Below are 18592 nucleotides of genomic sequence, written 5' to 3'. Positions count from 1 at the left end.
GGGTGGGGGAAGAACACAGTAATTTTCCTTATACTGAATGTAATTGATAACTGATAAGTACAGTCAGGTAGTAAGTTAATTCTTTGCATTTAATCATAAATTTTATAAAATGTCCCAATTAGTAAAAGTTGGCTTATTTTAATAGCCTTAAACATTGGTCACTATTTAAACAAGACATTCTAAAAAAAAAATCAATCACATAATAGTTCATAGGTAATTTACAAGTGGATGGTACACATCTAGATACAGAGGTAGAAATTCACTTTTACAATGTTTCACTAATACACATATACCAAATTCAAGGCACAAAATAGTTTGCTTTACAAAAAAATACTGTAAAAATGTCATTTGCGGTTCTACAATGTGAATAAACCTTTCAAAGGAATCTTTACACCCTTCCACACATACTCCATACAATAAGGATTTTCCCCCTCACTAATCATAGTTGGCACAAAAATGGAGACTTTTTAATGTAGAAGTTTCTGTTTTCCGAAACTTTCTTTGCAGAGTTGCTGTTTGCTTAGACAAGAGTCCAGCCCCAAGCACAAAACACAGCAACTCCCTGAGGAAAGGGCACTTTCTATACGCAGCAAAATCCACAGGTAGAAAATGTATGATCTTTTTGGATAACTAGGTCTCAAGACACTTCATGAAGTATTTCAGAGATAAAATTTAAAAATCAGCTAATACTTTAGTTATTACAAGTTTAAGAAAGAGACCTGGTCACCCTCACTGTGATGCTGAGATGTCATGGACTTCACAGTGATGGGGACTGCAAAATTCCTTTCTAAAAGAGCTGAATATACAAACACCATGAAAAAGCCACCCGGGTTTGCAAAAGTAGAACTTAGAAAACCATTACTCCTTGGAGTTTCAAGAATGTCAGTTGGCTAGAATTTCATGACAACAATGAGTAAGCTCTATGAGAATTCAGAAAAATCATACAAATTAAACACATTATAGATTTCATATCTAGACTTTATGATCATTAAAAACAACAATGATAGCCCAAAGATGCCACCCAGTGCTTGTCTAAAGACTAGACTGGTCTTAGGGTCATTTCTAAAAAGACCCTGCTGGCAACAACTTTAGCACACATTTATGATCACATTTTCCAAGTTTTCTAGTCAGTTAATTTACACTTTATCTTTTTTTAAAAAAGTTGATTATAAAAAACAAAAGTCAACATGGGGTTAGAATCCAGAGAATATCAGTCCTGCTGGTGTGCATAGACTGAGCTGTCCTGATCGTCTTCTGGGAGGAAGGATACTCCATACAAAAAGATGCTTTGACTCTGTCAGATTCCATTTTTTGCTTCATTGTTGTTTGTGGCTTGTTTTCTTTGAGCAATGAAGGGGTACATACACTTGTCTGCTCCCAGGAACCGATACATGCACACAACTGCTTCAAAAGGAAGGATGCTGGAAAGAAAAGCCAGAGTTAGCAAATGCCAAGCCTTGAGTTAAATTAAATGTTGGGGCAGGCAGCACGGCAGGCCTCTTGGTTACCTCTTCATGAAGGTCACAATGTACATAAGGCGAGGGGTGCAGATCATGGGCTGGTCAGTGAGGATAGCCTTCATGGCCTGCTTCACACAGTAATCGGGCTTCAGAGGGGGCAAAAAGGGCTCAATCTCTTTCCTAAAACATTTATGATCAAAAATAAATCAAGAATTAGCACAATAGGGAAGACTGACAACAAAACATCAAAACATTTAACTGAACCAGGTATGGTAGTACATGCCTTTGATCCCAGCACTCAGGAAGCAGAGGTAGGAGAACTGTTGTGAGTTCTAGGCCAGTTAAGACTACATAGCAAATTCCAGGTCAGATGGGCTAGAGTGAGACCCTACTTGAGAACCCCCACCCCCTCCAAAAAAAAACCCAACAAACATTTAACTATTATATTTTGCTTTTTTAAAAAAATTATGCTTTTCCATTTTAAAAAATAGTTTTTCTATTAAAAAAATATATTCTATGTATTTGAGAAAGAGAGAAATAGAGAGAGAGAGGATGGGTGCACCAAGGCCTCTAGTCACTGAAAATGAACTCCAGACATATGTGCCACCTTGTGCATCTGGCTTACATGGGTCCTGGAGGATTAAACCAGGATCCTTTGGCTTTGCAAGCAAATGCCTTAACTGATAAGCCATCTCTCCAGCCCTGCTTTTCTATTTTTTTGTCCCTATTCAAATTGTTCTCATTATAGCTGGGCATGAAGAAACACATATCCTACCACTTGGGAGGTAGAGGCAGGAGAATTAGGAGTTAAAGGCCATCCTCAGCTACATAAGGAGTTGGAGGACAACCAGGAATATATAAGACTGTCTAGAAACCAAAATAAATAAAAATTCCTACTATACACTCATTTTATTTGTAGAATCTAAAAAATAAATTAGGAGAATAAGCCACATTGGTTGGCTATAAAGTGAGAAAAATAGGTTGTGAAGATGCCTTAAGATACATCTCAAATTCTTTTTATTTTGAATAGAAAAAGGAGATATTTGTTATCATAAGCATTAAGCCTGCCAAACAGGTGACACTTTTGGCATTAGGTATAGGTAAAAGGAGGGTGTGTAAACACTGGCATAATGTTTTCTAGTGCAGTAACAGCCAGTGCCACCCTTTTCAGAATGCTGAAAGCTAGGGACAGCTAGGACATATTCTTAAGGGCCTCTGAAACAAAGGGCACACAGACACTTGCATTCAAATTAATTCATGGGGTCTAGAGAGATGGCTCGACAGTTAAGGCACTTGCCTGCAAAGCCAAAGGACCTCGGTTCAATTCCCACAAAGTATTAGATGCACAAGGTGGTGTATGTGTCTGGAGTTTGCTTGCAGTGGCTGGAAGGATTGCTACACCCATATTCTCTCCACCCCCCCTTACTCTGCCTCTTTCCCTCTCTCAAATAAATAAAAATATTTAAAAAATTAATTCATGAAGTTTACATGTAAGCACAACAATACAACTCAGCTGGGTGTGGTGGTGCACAAGAGGTAGGGTAACTGCCATGAGTTCAAAAAAAAAAAAAAAAAACCTTTTTCTTTTTACTCTTCATTATCTTGCACAACTTTGAACCTTTGCACCTGCTGCCATGCTAAACAGGACACAGTTCCTCAAGGCCCTGAGCAAATGGTTCCTATGCACATAAGAGGAAAAATGTCAACATGATCTACCATACCTCAGGCACACGGGAAGGCACAAGAAAAGAAGATGAGGCATATATCTGAGTTCAGGTTTCTCCTCTTCCGTCCATCCCTCCCTCCCTCCTTCTCTCTCTGATGCTGGGGATCAAACCCAGGGCCTTACATGTGCTAAGCACATGCTGTACTACTTGCCACATCCCCAGACCCTACAGTTAATTTCTCAGTCCAGACTTGGCGCCAGCCAGAGACTGAAATGACTCAAAGCACCCTCCACCTACTTCACCACCTGTCCGATTCAGCATGTGTAAAGAATGGCCACCAACCAACAGGGAACTGGTTGGGATACCTTTCTGTGCCTTGCAACTTCACCCAGGCAAAGATCTCAAAGTCAGCATGCCTTCACATGTATCCTGATGACTCATGACTGTGTTCATTCTGCAGAGCTCAAGTCAGATGGAATGACACTTATGTTCCCGTATGCCTCCTTTCTAAGTGTGGACACTGCGTTTTTAGTCAATGTAAAAGGTCCTTCTCATTCCATTACGATGAACCTAGCTAAGTACACTTGCTGGAACACAGGTTTCCAAACCTAGAACATAATAATCAGTCTTTTCGGAAGAAATGGATGGTACTCCTCTGGGGCAATGGCACTGTTCCATGTCCAAATTTAAATCACATTAAGGATTTTCTTCTGGAGCTCTAATTTACCAATACTAATATTACAGAAATAAAATAACTCTGAAGGATATAACTTCTAAGAAAAATCCTGGGCATTTGTATCTTTTCCTTGAAGTTCTAGAAAAGCCACTTCTTATCTGATGCTTTGAATTAATTCCTGCAAGTTAATACCAGCAAGGCAGCAGGCCCTCAATTGTTTTGTGTGAATGTGTGTCTGTGCGAGTAGCGTGTGGAGGCCAGAGGAGAACGATGGGTGACTTATCACTCACTTAGCTGTGTGCTTCCTTCAGATAGAGTCTTTTTTAGGACCTGAGGCTGCAGTGTTTGTGAGCCCAGCAAGGATTCTCCATTCTCTATTTTCTGTAGGACTGGGGTTACATGCATGTGTGGCCATACCAAATTATTTATGTGGGTCCTGGGGAATTGAATTCAGACAGTCTCAGGCCCTCATGCTCATGTGGCAAGGGTTCTTAACTGCTGAGCCATCTCCCCAGCCTGAGAGTTTGTTAGTTTTATATAGCCACTTTGCAAACCTTAACCAGTGAAAAATACAGGTTAACTATCTTTTTGTTTGTTTTGTTTTTTTGAGACAAAATTTTGCTATGTAAGTCTGCTTGGTCTAGAACTAAGCTATATACCAATCTGGCTTTGCTCTTGTGGTACTCCTCCTGAATTGCCTCCCAAGGAGTATTGGGGATCACAGATGTTAGCCACTATACCTGGCTAAGGTAAACTGTCAAATGAGGATTAAAGTGCAAGACTGACTGAAGATCAATTCCACATATCCTCACAGTAAGACTGTTTTGTCAGTAATCAGGTTAAGGTTCTACTGACCTGATTCTGCAGCCTCTGAACATGCCGGTATCTACAAGGTAAGGGCAAACCAAGGTTGTTTTAATTCCATCTTTTTCAGCAGCCTTTAGCTCATGGCTCAGAGATTCATGAAAACCCACAACTCCAAATTTACTGGCACAGTAATCCTGAAGGAAAGGGGAAAACAGAAATGGTAAGTATTTGCAAAAGGCCCCAACTAACCTGAAGCCTCCCTAGTCTCGTTTGCTACAGAAGAATCCAGGTAACCAAGCAGAGAACAGAAAGCCATTTTAAAGGACACATCTGATGTGATTCAGTACAGAAATAATATTTTCAAAGCAGCAACGTAAACAGATGAACACTTTTTCCAACAACAAGTAGGTATCACATTACTTTGGGGAAGTCACCACAAAAAGATTCTATGAAAGCTAGCAAGGCTGGAGTTAAAAATGTAGACAGTTTCCCTTTGAAATGTCTAGAAAATTTACAAATGGTCTCCTGTTTAGTAAAGGCGACTGAAAACCTGTTAAAATTGATGCAAGAAGAACAAAGACAAATCTAGCATAGATTTTATATTATTATGATCTGACTTTCTCTTGGGTGAATTTTAAATGAAAGTGACAACTATACTTTGTAAACATGAACCAGAATTTAAGGACACATGATATAGAAATATGTGCACTGAATGATGTTTTTCAATTTTCTAGGCCTCCGTAAGATAAACAGTACAGAACTGTGTGTGTTAGTTATAATTTAACATGGTTAAGAACAGGGTTTGATTAAGCCTGGTTCTACAAAATTATAACACAGAGCATCTGCCAGTGGTCTTAAGCTCACAGCAGGTATCTTACTTTTGGCAGGTTGGCCAAAACAATGTGAACTTTAAGCTCACTTCATGGCACTGCCTTGCCCACTCTATGGACCCATTCTACATCCTGAGCCTTCCACAATCACAAAGGAAAGCTGCTAATAAAAATGAAGGCCCTGAGGCCTGGCCCATTTATGTCTCTGGCTGCTGCCACCTTGTCCAACTGGCATAGGTGATTTTACAGCATGTGAGAGATGCCCTTTGAAAGGCTGGTCCTGGCTTAGAGGGAAACACCACCGGCCTTTGCAAAGGTTTAGCAGCAAGTCATCTTGTGATGTGTTCATTACAAGGTAAGCTGAATGAATGAAGGAAATGCTTTATATCTGACAAACCTCAACTCCAGCAGTACTGAACAATCCCAAGGAACTGGCAACTGTCACAATATGACCATGATTAATCTCCAGCATTGTAGGAAGAAACGCCTTAGTAGTCTGAAAGAAAAGCAAGATGCAAGCTTTAGAACCAACACTGCACATTTGCTTGAAAAGCCAGGATCACAGAAACTCAACCAAATGTGATTACATTTCCCAGCTCACTTAAAACTATTTTACATTTAGCAAAAAGGGAAGCTCCTTTAAGTGTCTGGTTAACTTAGCACCGTATCATTGTCATGGCAGGCTTATGATGAGCCGTGACCAACACAACTGTAACACAAGAGCTTTGTGGGGGTATGATGTCCAGAGATGAAAAGAAAGTCATTAGTGGAAGACTCTTTATCACCTTTCCAATGACAGTGATCCGCTAATCTGAACTGCTTCAGGGACAGAGGCTCCTTTCTGCGCAGCACGGCCAGTTTTTGAGGACCCTCCAGTCTACCTGCAAGCAGGTGCCCCTGTACTGATGTTTCTTTTAGGGCTATGCCTACCGAGTGACAGACTGATTAATGAACAGCTATCTTAGCCCTATAGTGCAGCACCCAAGGTTTATAGTCTAAATAGACTAACAGGAGATGAAGTACTGTTGGATATAAAAAATGGTCAACCAGGTGTGGTGGCTCACTGTGAGTCAAGGCCAGCTTGGGCTACAGAGTGAGATCTTTGGATCTGGCTATATGTGAGTACTGGGGAATTGAATCCCAGGCCTGCAGGTTTTGCAAGCAAGTGCCTTTAAGCACTGAGGCATCTCCCCAGCCCCTGTCTTCTTTTAAGTATCTAGTTAAGATTAGTGTTTGCAGGGGCTAGGGGATGTCTCAGCTGGTAAACTGTTTGTGGCTCCTAAGCACCCATATCAAAGACTGTTTGTAATCGCGGGTTACGGGGAGGTGGAGACAGGAAAATTCCTGGGGCTTGCTGGCTAACTAGTCTACCTTGATTGGTAAACTTTAGGTTCAGTGAGAAATTCTGCCTCAAAAAAAGAAGATGGAAAGCAACTGAAGAAGACATTTGACGAGTTCAGGTATGTTCAGTGTGGTATAGCCGAAGACTGAGGAAAATATCTGAAGGTGTGCACACACAAGGATATATATACACAGATTGCTAGACCACACTATGTGGTCTCAAGGTGGCCTCGAACTCACGGCGATCCTCCTACCTCTGCCTCCCGAGTGCTGGGATTAAAGGCATGTGCCACCACACCTGGCAAAGATTATATGTTTTTACATTACCTAAAATGTCTAGAATATTTTAGTTGTCTATTGAAAAAAATATTCTTAATGTTCATCAGAGACTCTAAGAACTTATGTCCCAATAAACTTATTAGAGGTAAAAACAAAACAAAATATCATTACTACAACAAGTCTACCAAGCAATAAGACTTAGACTGGCCTACCTGAAATGTGCTCGGAGCACTTACATCAGCCCACAATCGGGCTTCAAGAGAGCTCATGCCAGATATTACCAGCCCAGGGAAAATTCAAGGTTCATTTCCTGCTAAAAGTGTTAGCATTTTTAAATCATTATAAAGTGCAAAAATTCCAAGTCAAACCACTCTAAGTTGGGAGGGATTGTCTATATTAAAAGTTTGCCTAGTGTTGAAAGACAGGGATAAATTTAGTACCTTTTATCTTTTTGTTTGAAAAGTTCTTAATATAGGTAAGTACAAAGATTTAATACTGAATCCTAAGAAATTGCACACAATCTAAAGCACCAGTAAGGACTTGCTATTGGCTATTTGACAAATATGAACTACTGAACTTTTTGCTTGGTAACCAGTGTCCACTTTTAACTCCAACACCAGAAAAAAGTGCCCCATATTCATGTGCTATGTTTACAGGTGTTAAATGATTCAATCCCCAGCACAAAATAAAGGCAGGTGACAGCATATTAACAAGTTTTGTTTCAGGTTTAATTTGGTGCAAAGTTCTGAAACGGGTTAATGTCCCTTTCTCTCACCTAAAATGAGTCTGGTGGTATTTAATTATTTGAAAAGTAATTTTTTTTTAGCTTGTGGTGTGTGTGCACATTTGGATGTGTTTATAAGTGTATGTGTGTGGGTTTATTCATGTGTACAGGTGCATATACAAGTCTGTGCACACGGAGGCCAGAGCCTGAGGTTGGGTGTCTTCAATTGCTCTCTGCCTTTTTTTTTTTTTTATTGAGACAAGGTCTCTCACTAAACCCAGAACTCACCAATTCAGCTTGACTAGTTAAGCCTGCAAGCCCAAGGGATCCTGCTGTGTCTCCTCTTTCCCAGTGCTATGGTTACAGGTGTGCATCCCTATGCTTGACTTTTATGAGGGTGCTGGGGATTCAAACTCATGCCCTCATGCTTATATGGCAAGCATATTCCTGACTGAGCCATGTCCCCAGACCCAACAAACAATTCTTGAACATCAGTTACATGCAGATAATAAGCTATGATTTAACCATACAGTACTGAGTAAAATAACATAATCCTATTCCAGTTCTCCAAGCAGGATTTACACATATCAAATGTAAGCACTTCTAGCTTATCTCTCACACAAGCAGGATACTGTGGTTACATTGTTTATGAAAAACAGCATCACTGTTTGGGTCTTATTTTGCTCCTAGGTCTCTCCCCACACCAGTCTCAAAGTTGTTTGTGAGTAAAGCTTTATATTTAAAGGGGGAAAAAACACATAGCCCAAATATAGCTGTATAACTAAAGTCTTTCCCAGTTGAATATTAAAAGTATACTGTTCAGGCAACTCCTTTAAGTGGTTAGTATAGTGTGACATGGTGGGTTGGTATGTTATAATATAGGCAAGTCCAATCTGAGGCCCAAGGTCAGCATACCTATAAATGTGGCTCAATACATTGTAGATATGTCATAAAGGCAAAAGGTTGGACCTATCTGTGAAATACAAAGCATTATTTTGAGATGGAATTTTAGTTTTTAAAGGAGTAGTAGGTTAATACTGGGCTTAAAACATCATTACTGAAATCAGGAACAAATTTAGCCTGTTATATAAAGAAAATATGGGCTAAAGGGATGGCTTAACCATTAAGGCATTTGCTTGCAAAGCCAAAGCACCCAGGTTCGATTCCCCAGGACCCATGTTAGCCAGATGTACAAGGGGGCACATGTGTCTGGAGTTTGTTTGCAGTGGCTGGAGGCCCTGGTATACTCATTCTCTCACAGTCTCTCCCTCTTTCTCTGTCAAATAAATAAAAAGAAAATATTTAAAAAGAAAATATAGCCAGGCTTGGTGGCCATGCCTTTAATCCCAGCTAATCCCAGCACTTGGGAGGCAGAGGTAAGAGGATCGCTGTGAATTCGAGGCCACCCTGAGACTACGTAGTGAATTCCTGGTCAGCCAGGACCAAAGTGAGACCCTATCTCGGCAAACCAAAAAAAAAAAAAAAAAAAAAGGAAATACAATGCATCTTTTCATATCCCACATTTCAAGATGAAAGCCTATATCCCTTATTTAGAAATGTTTGCCAATTCTCAAAAGTTTGCTACAAAATACATCAGCTTCTGAGGCTGTTGACCAGAAACATTTGTTGAGGCCACCATGAGGTAGAGTAAGCCATCTAAGGCTGTAGTCAGCCTCATGGTGTTCACTTTTGGTGTTTAAAATTTTCTGGGTCCTACTCTGCGCTTTCATACCAGGATCACTTGGATTTCTTTGAAGACTGTGTTCCCAGCTTCCGCTGGGGCCTAGTACATGTGACTGCGCACTGAAGCTATTAATCATTGCCTTGCTGCCCAAATGGATGTGAGCAATTACAGCTTGAGCATTATTTCCACAAGCAAACTCCTGCTGTCTGCAGTGCATTATTAAACTTTGATCAACATTTAATTCCTTACTTGCAAGAAAATATTGGTGACTAGAAAGCATAGCATTTTCAGGAATTTTCCCAAGTAATCTGACTAGTTTTCCTTTCTAATTACTCTTGCCCTCAACAGTCTGATAGATGACATCTGAGATAGCACAGCATATTCTGTCCTTGACACAGCTTGACAGCACAAAGAAACCTGGCACTCTGCAATGAATTATTAATGTGCACAAATATTGCAGCATGTATGAGGTGGGGACCAGTGAAAGGTGAAATGCTAGTTGCCATGACACCAGTCAGTTCAAGCTAAGGTTCATGATCTTTAACTCTGTCTCAAAGAGTTGTTAGGAGAGCACACAGGGCAAATCTAAAATGCACACCCAAGAGGATAAGTATGAGCGCATGTGCTGCATGCAGGACGTGAAAGCAGTAACTTGGATACTTCACTGGACCATAGTCTTGCTGTATTCCATCAGCTCTAAGGATGGATTGCCTATATGAGGAGGACAGTTTAGTGATGGATTTTTACAGGCAATACATTTGATTAGACTCCAGAGAGTAGGCAAGGCTTAGTAGATGTGGACCTGGAACTGGGGAATTGTACTGCAAGAGTATGTCTTTTCACTCACATGTAGGAAACAGATGGGGAAACAGTACTTTGCTAGGAAAAGTTAGTTGACTCTCAGTTCTTATTTGCACAAAAACAAAACCTGTAATAACTAACTCAGGCTATGTAGCGTGAAGATAGCACTGTGATTACTAGTACTTTCTTTTAACAGAAGGCTCCAAAACCATCATCTGCTAGCAGCTAACAGGGATGGCTGTGAGATTAAAAAGGAAAAGAAAGGAGGGCATTCAACTGGACACTGGCATTCCTGTGAGACATGCTTAACTGGTTGAGTATCTCCATAGCTCCTCAGGGTTCCTCTTCAAAGCACTAGTCACTCCAGAAGATAACTGTAAAGGTCATGTCTACAATATGAGCAAGACCTTCCTAAACAGAAGAACAAGCACAGAGACACAACATGTCATAGCTTGAGAAATCTTTGAAAATTAGGTTTACGCCAAATTAACTCCCAACAGTTCCAACCTCTAGATTGCTCTGGTGCTCTTAATGACAGACGGGGCAGTGTGGAGCCTGCAGCTGCAGTGTCAGGACAAATTAGCTGAAAATTCAACAAAAGAGAATGTGAAGAAATGTGCAATCTGGCAGTCTGACTTTTGAAGTTCTGAGATGCCTGACATCTTAGCAGTGTGGGTAAAACACTCAGAGTACACCGTCCATATTTATACACAATCTCAGGTTCACAGACAATACAGGAAAAGCAAAGTTAATTTCTTTTAGTACAAAAAAGCTTCATCCTAAATTTTTGTGCATTTGCAAGACCATGCTACGATCAGTTTCAGAAGTCTTTAAAAAAAAGTTTTTAAATGTTTTGTCTCTTAGTTGAATGTTTAAAAAACAAAAACAAAAACAGAGGCCAGGTATGGTGGCACATGCCTTTAATCCCAGCACTCAAGGCAGAGGTAGGAGGATTGAGATGAGTTCGAGGCTACCCTGAGACTACATAGTGAATTTCAGATCAGCCTGAGCTACAGTGAAACCCTACCTCAAAAAAAAGTACAAATTCATTTCATTTCTAAACTACACCATAAATTCTATTACAATGGGAAACAGATTATATAGTTCTCTTACTGAGGAGGCAGAAAAAGGAGGATCCCCAGGGCTTGCTAGCTAGCTTTTGTAGCTGAATTGGTTTCAGAATCAGTGATAAACCCCATCTCTCATAAAAATAAGGTGGAAGCCAGGTGTGGTGGCACACACCTTTAATCCCAGCACTCAGGAGGCAGAAGTAGGAAGATTGCTGTGAGTTTGAGGCTACCCTGAGACTACACAGTGAATTCCAGGTCAACCTGAACTGGAGTTAAGACTCAACCTTGAAAAAACAAAACATAAATAAAGCGGAGAAGCAATGGAAGAAAATACCTGACATTGACCTGTGGCCTCTACATGCACATGCTCCCAACACATGCACACTGAACACACTGAGCAAAGAATACATACATAGAAATGCTCATGACACCCCACAACCCATGGCAAACACCCTTCCCCGTATTTTGCTCCTTCTGCCTGTTATTACCAGAGTAGCTGGTCTTTATTAGGATTACAAAGGAGTATTCCCCTTTTTATTTACAAGGCCAACGTGACACTTCACTCTCAAACCTCCATCACCACTCTTAGAATACTGTGATTCAATAGGACAAACTTTTGGAGGTACTGGAAATATAACAAACTATGTTATGAAGATTAGTAAGACAAATCAATATGTACACAGATTACAAATGATGATATACCACACCCTGTGTAAGGAATAAATGGCTAAATACTCTGAATTTTACAGATTTGTAGGTATGAACTTAATAAATAAAATGATGAAATTTTAGAACTTTTACTTTGACCACTGACAGTGAGTGCTGTTTGATAATCTTTACTACAAAATTATTTTTTAAATAGTTATTTATTTGCAAGGAAGGAAGGAGGGAGGGAAAGGGAAAAGGAAAGGGGCCTCCTGTCACTGCAAACAAATTACAGATACATTTGCCACGTGATGCATCTGGCCTTATGTGGGTACCAGGGAATCAAACCCAGGCTGTTAAAGGCAAGTGCTTTTAACCACTGAACCATCTCACTAGCCCCAGACTATCTTTGAGTGACAGAAATATATTTGCTAGCAATATAATGACTTTAATTATTTAAGTAGTTGACAAAAAAAAATTCTGACCTTCATATAGCTGCTCATTTTCTTACTTAGATACATTTTCAGAGACAGAAAGTTCTCCTGACCAATTATGCAACACAGCCCTAAGGTACTGGAGCCTGAACCTACTCTCTGATAGTTAGCAAAATGTGCATCATAGTGTTTACAGTGCTTAGATAAGAGAGGAGAGTACAGGATATGTTATTAGAGTCAAATTTCTACCAATGTTGTACTTACTAACCTTTAAAAATTTATTATTGTGAGGCTACAGGGACAGTTTAACATTTGAACAGCATTGGCAGTTAATACTTAACACACATGCACAAGAATACTCCTACAGTTGCCCTGCAACCTAGAAGCTAATAAAAGAGCTAGGCTTTTCAAATGAACACCTAGATGATGACACCCTTAGTTATTCAGCAAAAATAAATGCTTCATTAACTTGTCTTCCCACTGTTAAAAGATGGGATGAATCTACCCCAAGGCAGAACTCAGATACTAACGTTTCCTTATATTTTAGGGCTTGCTATGCAGAAATACCAGAAATTAGGTGACTTAAAACTCAATCTGCCTGGAAAATACCCTGGTCTTTGGAATTCAGAAACCCACATGCCCTATCTGCCAATCACTTAGCCTTCCTTATTACTTGACCTCTCTGCATACTGATTGACTTCATCTGTGAGACAAAGAGATCCCTTGGGGGTTTTCCCCCAATAATGTCAGGACTTATGATTTATATTCACAAATTCTTCAATTCTTTCTTTGGTTCCTACCAGGCATTAACAATACAAGTCTTAACACTGAGGCATTACTTGCCCAACTCTCATAAATGACTCAATAAGGTATCAGCTCCATTAACACAGCTGCCAGCATCTGGTGATCAGTAACAATATCTACTCATTAAATGTTTATATGTTGTTATGGCTGTACTTTTTTAACACAATAGAACTTGCATTCATGCCTCTTATCCATTAAAAATCACAAATTCTCTGCATGAAACACTCATTATTTTTCTGTTTTACTTGCGTCTGTGGCAGTTCAATGTGTTAAAAGATGAACGGGTTTTGAAATGCTGTTTCCCCTGACCCCTTCTTCCTCACAGATCCCTAGATGATCAAAGGAGAGGTCGACAGGCTCTCTCAGACTCAGGCCCCTCACCCTATTTAATAACTCCTTATGGAATAATGAAAAGAACCCACAAAATTACACCCAAATCACCTGCCAAGCAACAGACGGCCATGAATCTTCCTCCTCCACACCTCACACTTGCATCCCTCCCCAGAAACTGTAATAAAGACAGATCTTCCAAGAGCAGAGGCTTCTGTTCTGCTCTAGTGACCAGGAACCACATCCATGTGGCAGAAACATGCATGAAGTAGCTAGCCAATGCTCAGGCCATCTCAAGTGGCAGGATGCCTTAACCCGTTCCAGAGGTGCAGTCAACAATGTACCCATGATCATCGGCCCTTGTAATTCATAAGCCCCTGTAATTCACAAATGCACATAGTTCAAATTCTTCCCTGCTTTCCCATTTGCTTACTAGAAGTCTTTAAAAGAATTAAATTCTTTGCTTCAATGAACAATGAATATAATCAAGAAGGTATTCCTGAAACTTTACTCTTAAAACATGTACCATGATGCTTTAGGAGTCATAGTAAGTATGAGGGTTGATGGCACCTATACTGCTAAAGAACAAAAATAAATCTTTGTGACTGTCTTAAAGAACTTTAAGGATTGTAGCAGCCACTTTTTTTTCCTAACCTTTTTTCTATAAATTCTTGGCTCACAAGTCTTGTTATACATTAAACCACCTATGGAGTATTTCTCCTGGTGTCTAAGCCATATCCTGGCCTTAGTAAACCATAATCCCCATGGAAGAGAATCTGGCACAGGGAGGAGACATTCCCCAGATGATTGCAGTAATAACAAGTTTGGGAACTACTGCTATAGAACAGAACTTTCCAGGCTCAGGACCATTCCATTTGCTGCTGGGAAAGTGATCCCTCTCCTCTCTTTACTAGATGCCAGTAGCAGCTCCAACAGGCTGGTAAGAACAATGCCTCAAGAAGTTGCCAACTGCTCATGAGGACTAAAGGGTCTCTATGAGGACCACTCTCTAAGGAACATGGGTATGAGCAAAACAAGTTCTATACTGTACACGGTGAGGATGGTCTCCTCCTAAACTTTAAGTCGCATGTGGTAATAAAAGCTTTCTAGATTAGGAATATATTCTGTGCTGAAAAGAAAATCCACAAAATTGGGCTCTGCATTTCATCACTTTTAGTTTCTATGCACTTATACTATCTCCTTACAATGAATTTAGAGATCTCGTTGAAAAACAATAATGGTGATGATACACCCAGTCACAATAGAATAATATTAAAGGATTTTTTCCAATTAAATAACCTTTATTAATAAGAATTCATAATTCAATTAACATAACATATTTTGAAGTGAACTTTCCCAGAATATATATTAAGTATCTATGAAATTACAGAGCACATTTTCTTTAAAACTTATGTGTAGGGTGCAATAGATGTCTCAGTGGTTAAAGGTACTTTTTTTTTTTTTGGTGGTACAGGGATTCAACCTAGGGTCTCATCTAAGAGGCAAACCACATGTACTCTTGCCCATGAACAGGGTTAAAAGGTAACAGAAGGAAGTGTTAGTCTGGTAGTCAGTCACAACTCTGACTACACCACCCCAAATATCCTTACTAAATTGTGAAAACTAAAAAAGAAAACTTCAAGTGTAGTAAGTACATGTGAAACACCATGGCCTTGATCACTCAATAGTTCTAAATGACCCTAACATGCCAGATCCCAATCTGGGAGCTGGAAACCACACACAGCAACACAGGCAAATCTCTCCTTCCAATAAATTACTTCCAAAAGTCATTTGGGTCCTAGGAAAGAACATGACTCTTTGTTTTCTGTCATGTGGATTTATAGCTGTGGACACAGCAACTTGGAGGAACTGAGAGCAAAGGGCCTCTTGGACTTGTCTTTCTAGAAACTGGATCTGAATTTAAAAAAATAACAATAAGCTTAGTGAGGTGTGGTGGCATATTCCTGGTAGCCCGGCACTCCATAGGCTGAGGCAGGAGAACTGTAGTTCCAGGCCTATCTGAGCTACTTAGCAAGATCTTATCTCAGAAATAAATAAATAATAAGGCTTGATCAGGGTGGATGAAAGGACATTTTCCTAGTTTACAAGATTACAAAGAGTTAGTTAACTAAGGAGAAAAGGGAAGAAGGGGGATTAAGAAAGCAGGAAGAAAAAATATGGAAGATCGGGGCTTCTTCAATGCTGAGCCCAAATATCGATTCTGACTTGGGAGGTGTGGACGAGGCTGGGAAGAACCTAGGTACTCCCAGGTGGTGGAACTGTGCTTCTACTCTGCACTACCTACACAAAAGGGTTCTAGAGAGCCTGGCAAACTGTCTACTCCAAATTTCAAGTGGCTGCAGATGCATTTCTCCTAGATGTTCAGCTAAGCAGGGACACCCATGCTTCCCAGCTCTGTTCTTACCATCCCTTACCTCCTACCATTTATCAAGTAAAGAGCCACCAATCCTTTGTATGAATAAAAGACTGTGCAAGTCTGTGGGCTGGCGGTATGCATATTTGCCTTGGATCTACTTCCAGCACTAGCAAGCCACCATTGCTACTAGAACAAGAACACAGGGAGACCAAAAAGACTTCAAAATCCTTTCCCTTTATCCACAGTATCTTAAAAAAATTATGTCAAGGCAACACAGACCCAGACCACTTCAGCATTTGCCTCTTCTTCCACTTTCCCTTTCCTTTTGGACAAATCAACCCCAGCTCTGATGAACGAGACCCTGAGAAAACTCTCACCTAGAGGGGCTAGAGATGGTTGCTCAGTGGGTAGAATACTTGCCAAGCATGTATGAAATCCTGAGTTTGGTTATCAGCATCACAGTAAAGCAGGCTTGTAATCCCAGCACTCAGGAGGTGGAAGGAAGTAGGAAGATCAGAAGTTCAAGTGGATTCTCAGCTACAAAGTGAGCTCCAGGCAAAACTGGGTTACATGAGGCAAACAACAGCAACAACAAAAGCCCATCTAGGAAAAGATTACCTCTGTGTAAGTCAGATGTTTGGGTCATAAGCTTGGGCACATTATCAGCTGCCCCAAACTGCACAATTTTGAAAATCCATGATTAAGATTTTAAAGGGAATGGCTTATGGAGCTATCTGGAATTATGATCCCATAAGATGCTTATATAACAGAATAAAGATTTTACATTTTCTAGGAGCTGAGCTAACAAAGCAAACTAAATTAAACCCATAGTTACTGAAATTTTGGTACCAGCTACAGAAATATGCTCAACTGCCCTTTTCATTCACTGTCTTCTCATGACTCGTTTAAGCAATACTGGCATGCAAACCAGAAAGAGGGGAAGGAAGCTGGGTGATCAAGGGTGGACTATACTGGTCTCAGAGATCTTAACCACCATGAATATAGATGATGGGAAATTGCAGAGGGGGTACAGAAAAACCCAAGTTGAATTGAGCTTTGGTAATAAAAGCCTAGTGTGATATCAGTTCTTCAAGCTAGAATTTTACATGCATACTTAATTTATAGAGCAAACTTTCTGGGGATATTAAGCTGGGATTAATCAGCTACCAATTATTAAAAAAAATCAACATTTGCATATTCTTACATTATCCCACAAGAAAAAATCTTAATTGAGTCAAAGGAAAATCAACCAAACCAAGAGGTTTAAATATGTAGCTTGGGTAACTATTTTACATGGTCTAACCTGGAGCTCTAGGCTGACAGCCTGGAGTCTATCTTCTTTCTTCCCTAAAGAAGGTCTCAGGGAAGTCCTTGAGATTGCTGCCTTATACATAGAAGTAGAGGTAATGGCTCTACTTAACTCAAACTTGCTGTGAGGCTCCAATGAGAAAATAGTGTTTATGAAAAGGTTTGTAAATTTAAGCTCTGTATAAAAACTCTAGCAAGTGGACAGAAGGCTCATTAAGTATGTATTTATGAGCTATTTTGGCTGTAAGTACTATTTTTGGTTAGGTTGGTTCTAGTTTTTTTCTTCAAACTGTTGTAGTTCCTGGTTCTACTATATATAGCTCCAGGTCCTCCCAGTCCCCCACTCAACACCTGACCCTGCTCTGGGCTAAAATTCAATGAGGAACTACAAAAAAAAAAAAAAAAAAAAAAGCCTTTGGCAATGTTGCTTTATTATGCCTCACCCTTTCTTCCAGAATTCTAAATACTGTGAAATATTGTAAGAATACTTTACAATAACATGCCTCTTTGAATTATTTTCTTCAGTCTCTGTACTAAGAGCAGAACACAACTGTTTTAAATACAAACTAACATGCTTGAGCCCATCAGATGCAAAAATACTACTAGTTAGTATGGAGTTATTTTAAATAACTGATTATACTTTTAAGAGACTGGAGAACTATTCCACTTAAAAAAGCCTTGAGAAATCAGTAGGGGGCAGTATGTTAATTACAATTTGCAGGTGGGAAAATTCAGTCTTTGAATTTGAAGTTTCACTTGTCCTCAAAATACCCACGTATTTACCAAAGTTACACTACAAATATTTCCCCGGCTACACTGATTTGGAAGTGTTATTTTGAGCCTCATTGCTTAGACTAACACTAAGAAGCTGAACCTTGTTAGTATTCAAAGTTTCCAATACTAAGGTATTTGAAGGAAAAGCAAGAAATTCACATTTTATGCAAGCAGCAAAACACTTGTGGTTTCCCCAAACCAAAGAACCATGTTTAACACTGCTGACACCTTTCACACATCTTTTTGTGATCTTTGCAAGTTTCACAGACCAAGTAATGTTTTGTTTCCAAATGTGAATTCATTCTAAGTGGCTTGTCATTGTAAGGGGCTAATTTGACAGCACTCAAGCTTTCCCAGTAATTGCCCTTACTTGTTAAATATTCTAGCAGCATTTGCTGCTGTGTTGAAAGTTTTATGATCATTACAAGAGGATATTCATTTTCCCCCCTGTGGTTCACTTAATTTTAGTTTCAGAGCATTTAGGAAAATGGGCTCTGACAGGTATGAACTTGAGTTTTAGGAGAAATGACAAATAAAGTGAAAAAGAGGAATTCACAAATGGGCCACACTGGGGAAGCTGG

The 18592-nt window shown here is 39.7% G+C and overlaps 1 protein-coding gene across 1 annotated transcript in view; it reads right to left on the bottom strand.

Moving 5' to 3' along the window:
- Positions 1-71: 71 nt before the first annotated feature.
- Rdh10 (retinol dehydrogenase 10) overlaps positions 72-18592 on the bottom strand; it is a 30365-nt gene continuing 11844 nt past the window's right edge. The window contains exons 3-6 of the mRNA XM_004653285.3: positions 5838-5936; positions 4659-4804; positions 1509-1640; positions 72-1421 (exon numbers count right to left, since the gene is read on the bottom strand). Coding sequence (XP_004653342.1) covers positions 1298-1421; positions 1509-1640; positions 4659-4804; positions 5838-5936 — 501 coding nt within the window. The 3' untranslated portion in view covers positions 72-1297. The remainder of the gene's footprint in view (positions 1422-1508; positions 1641-4658; positions 4805-5837; positions 5937-18592) is intronic.

Source organism: Jaculus jaculus, chromosome 2 (assembly GCF_020740685.1).
Source record: "Jaculus jaculus isolate mJacJac1 chromosome 2, mJacJac1.mat.Y.cur, whole genome shotgun sequence".
Lineage (NCBI taxonomy): Eukaryota > Metazoa > Chordata > Mammalia > Rodentia > Dipodidae > Jaculus > Jaculus jaculus.
This window is presented reverse-complemented; position numbering and strand designations above follow the sequence as displayed.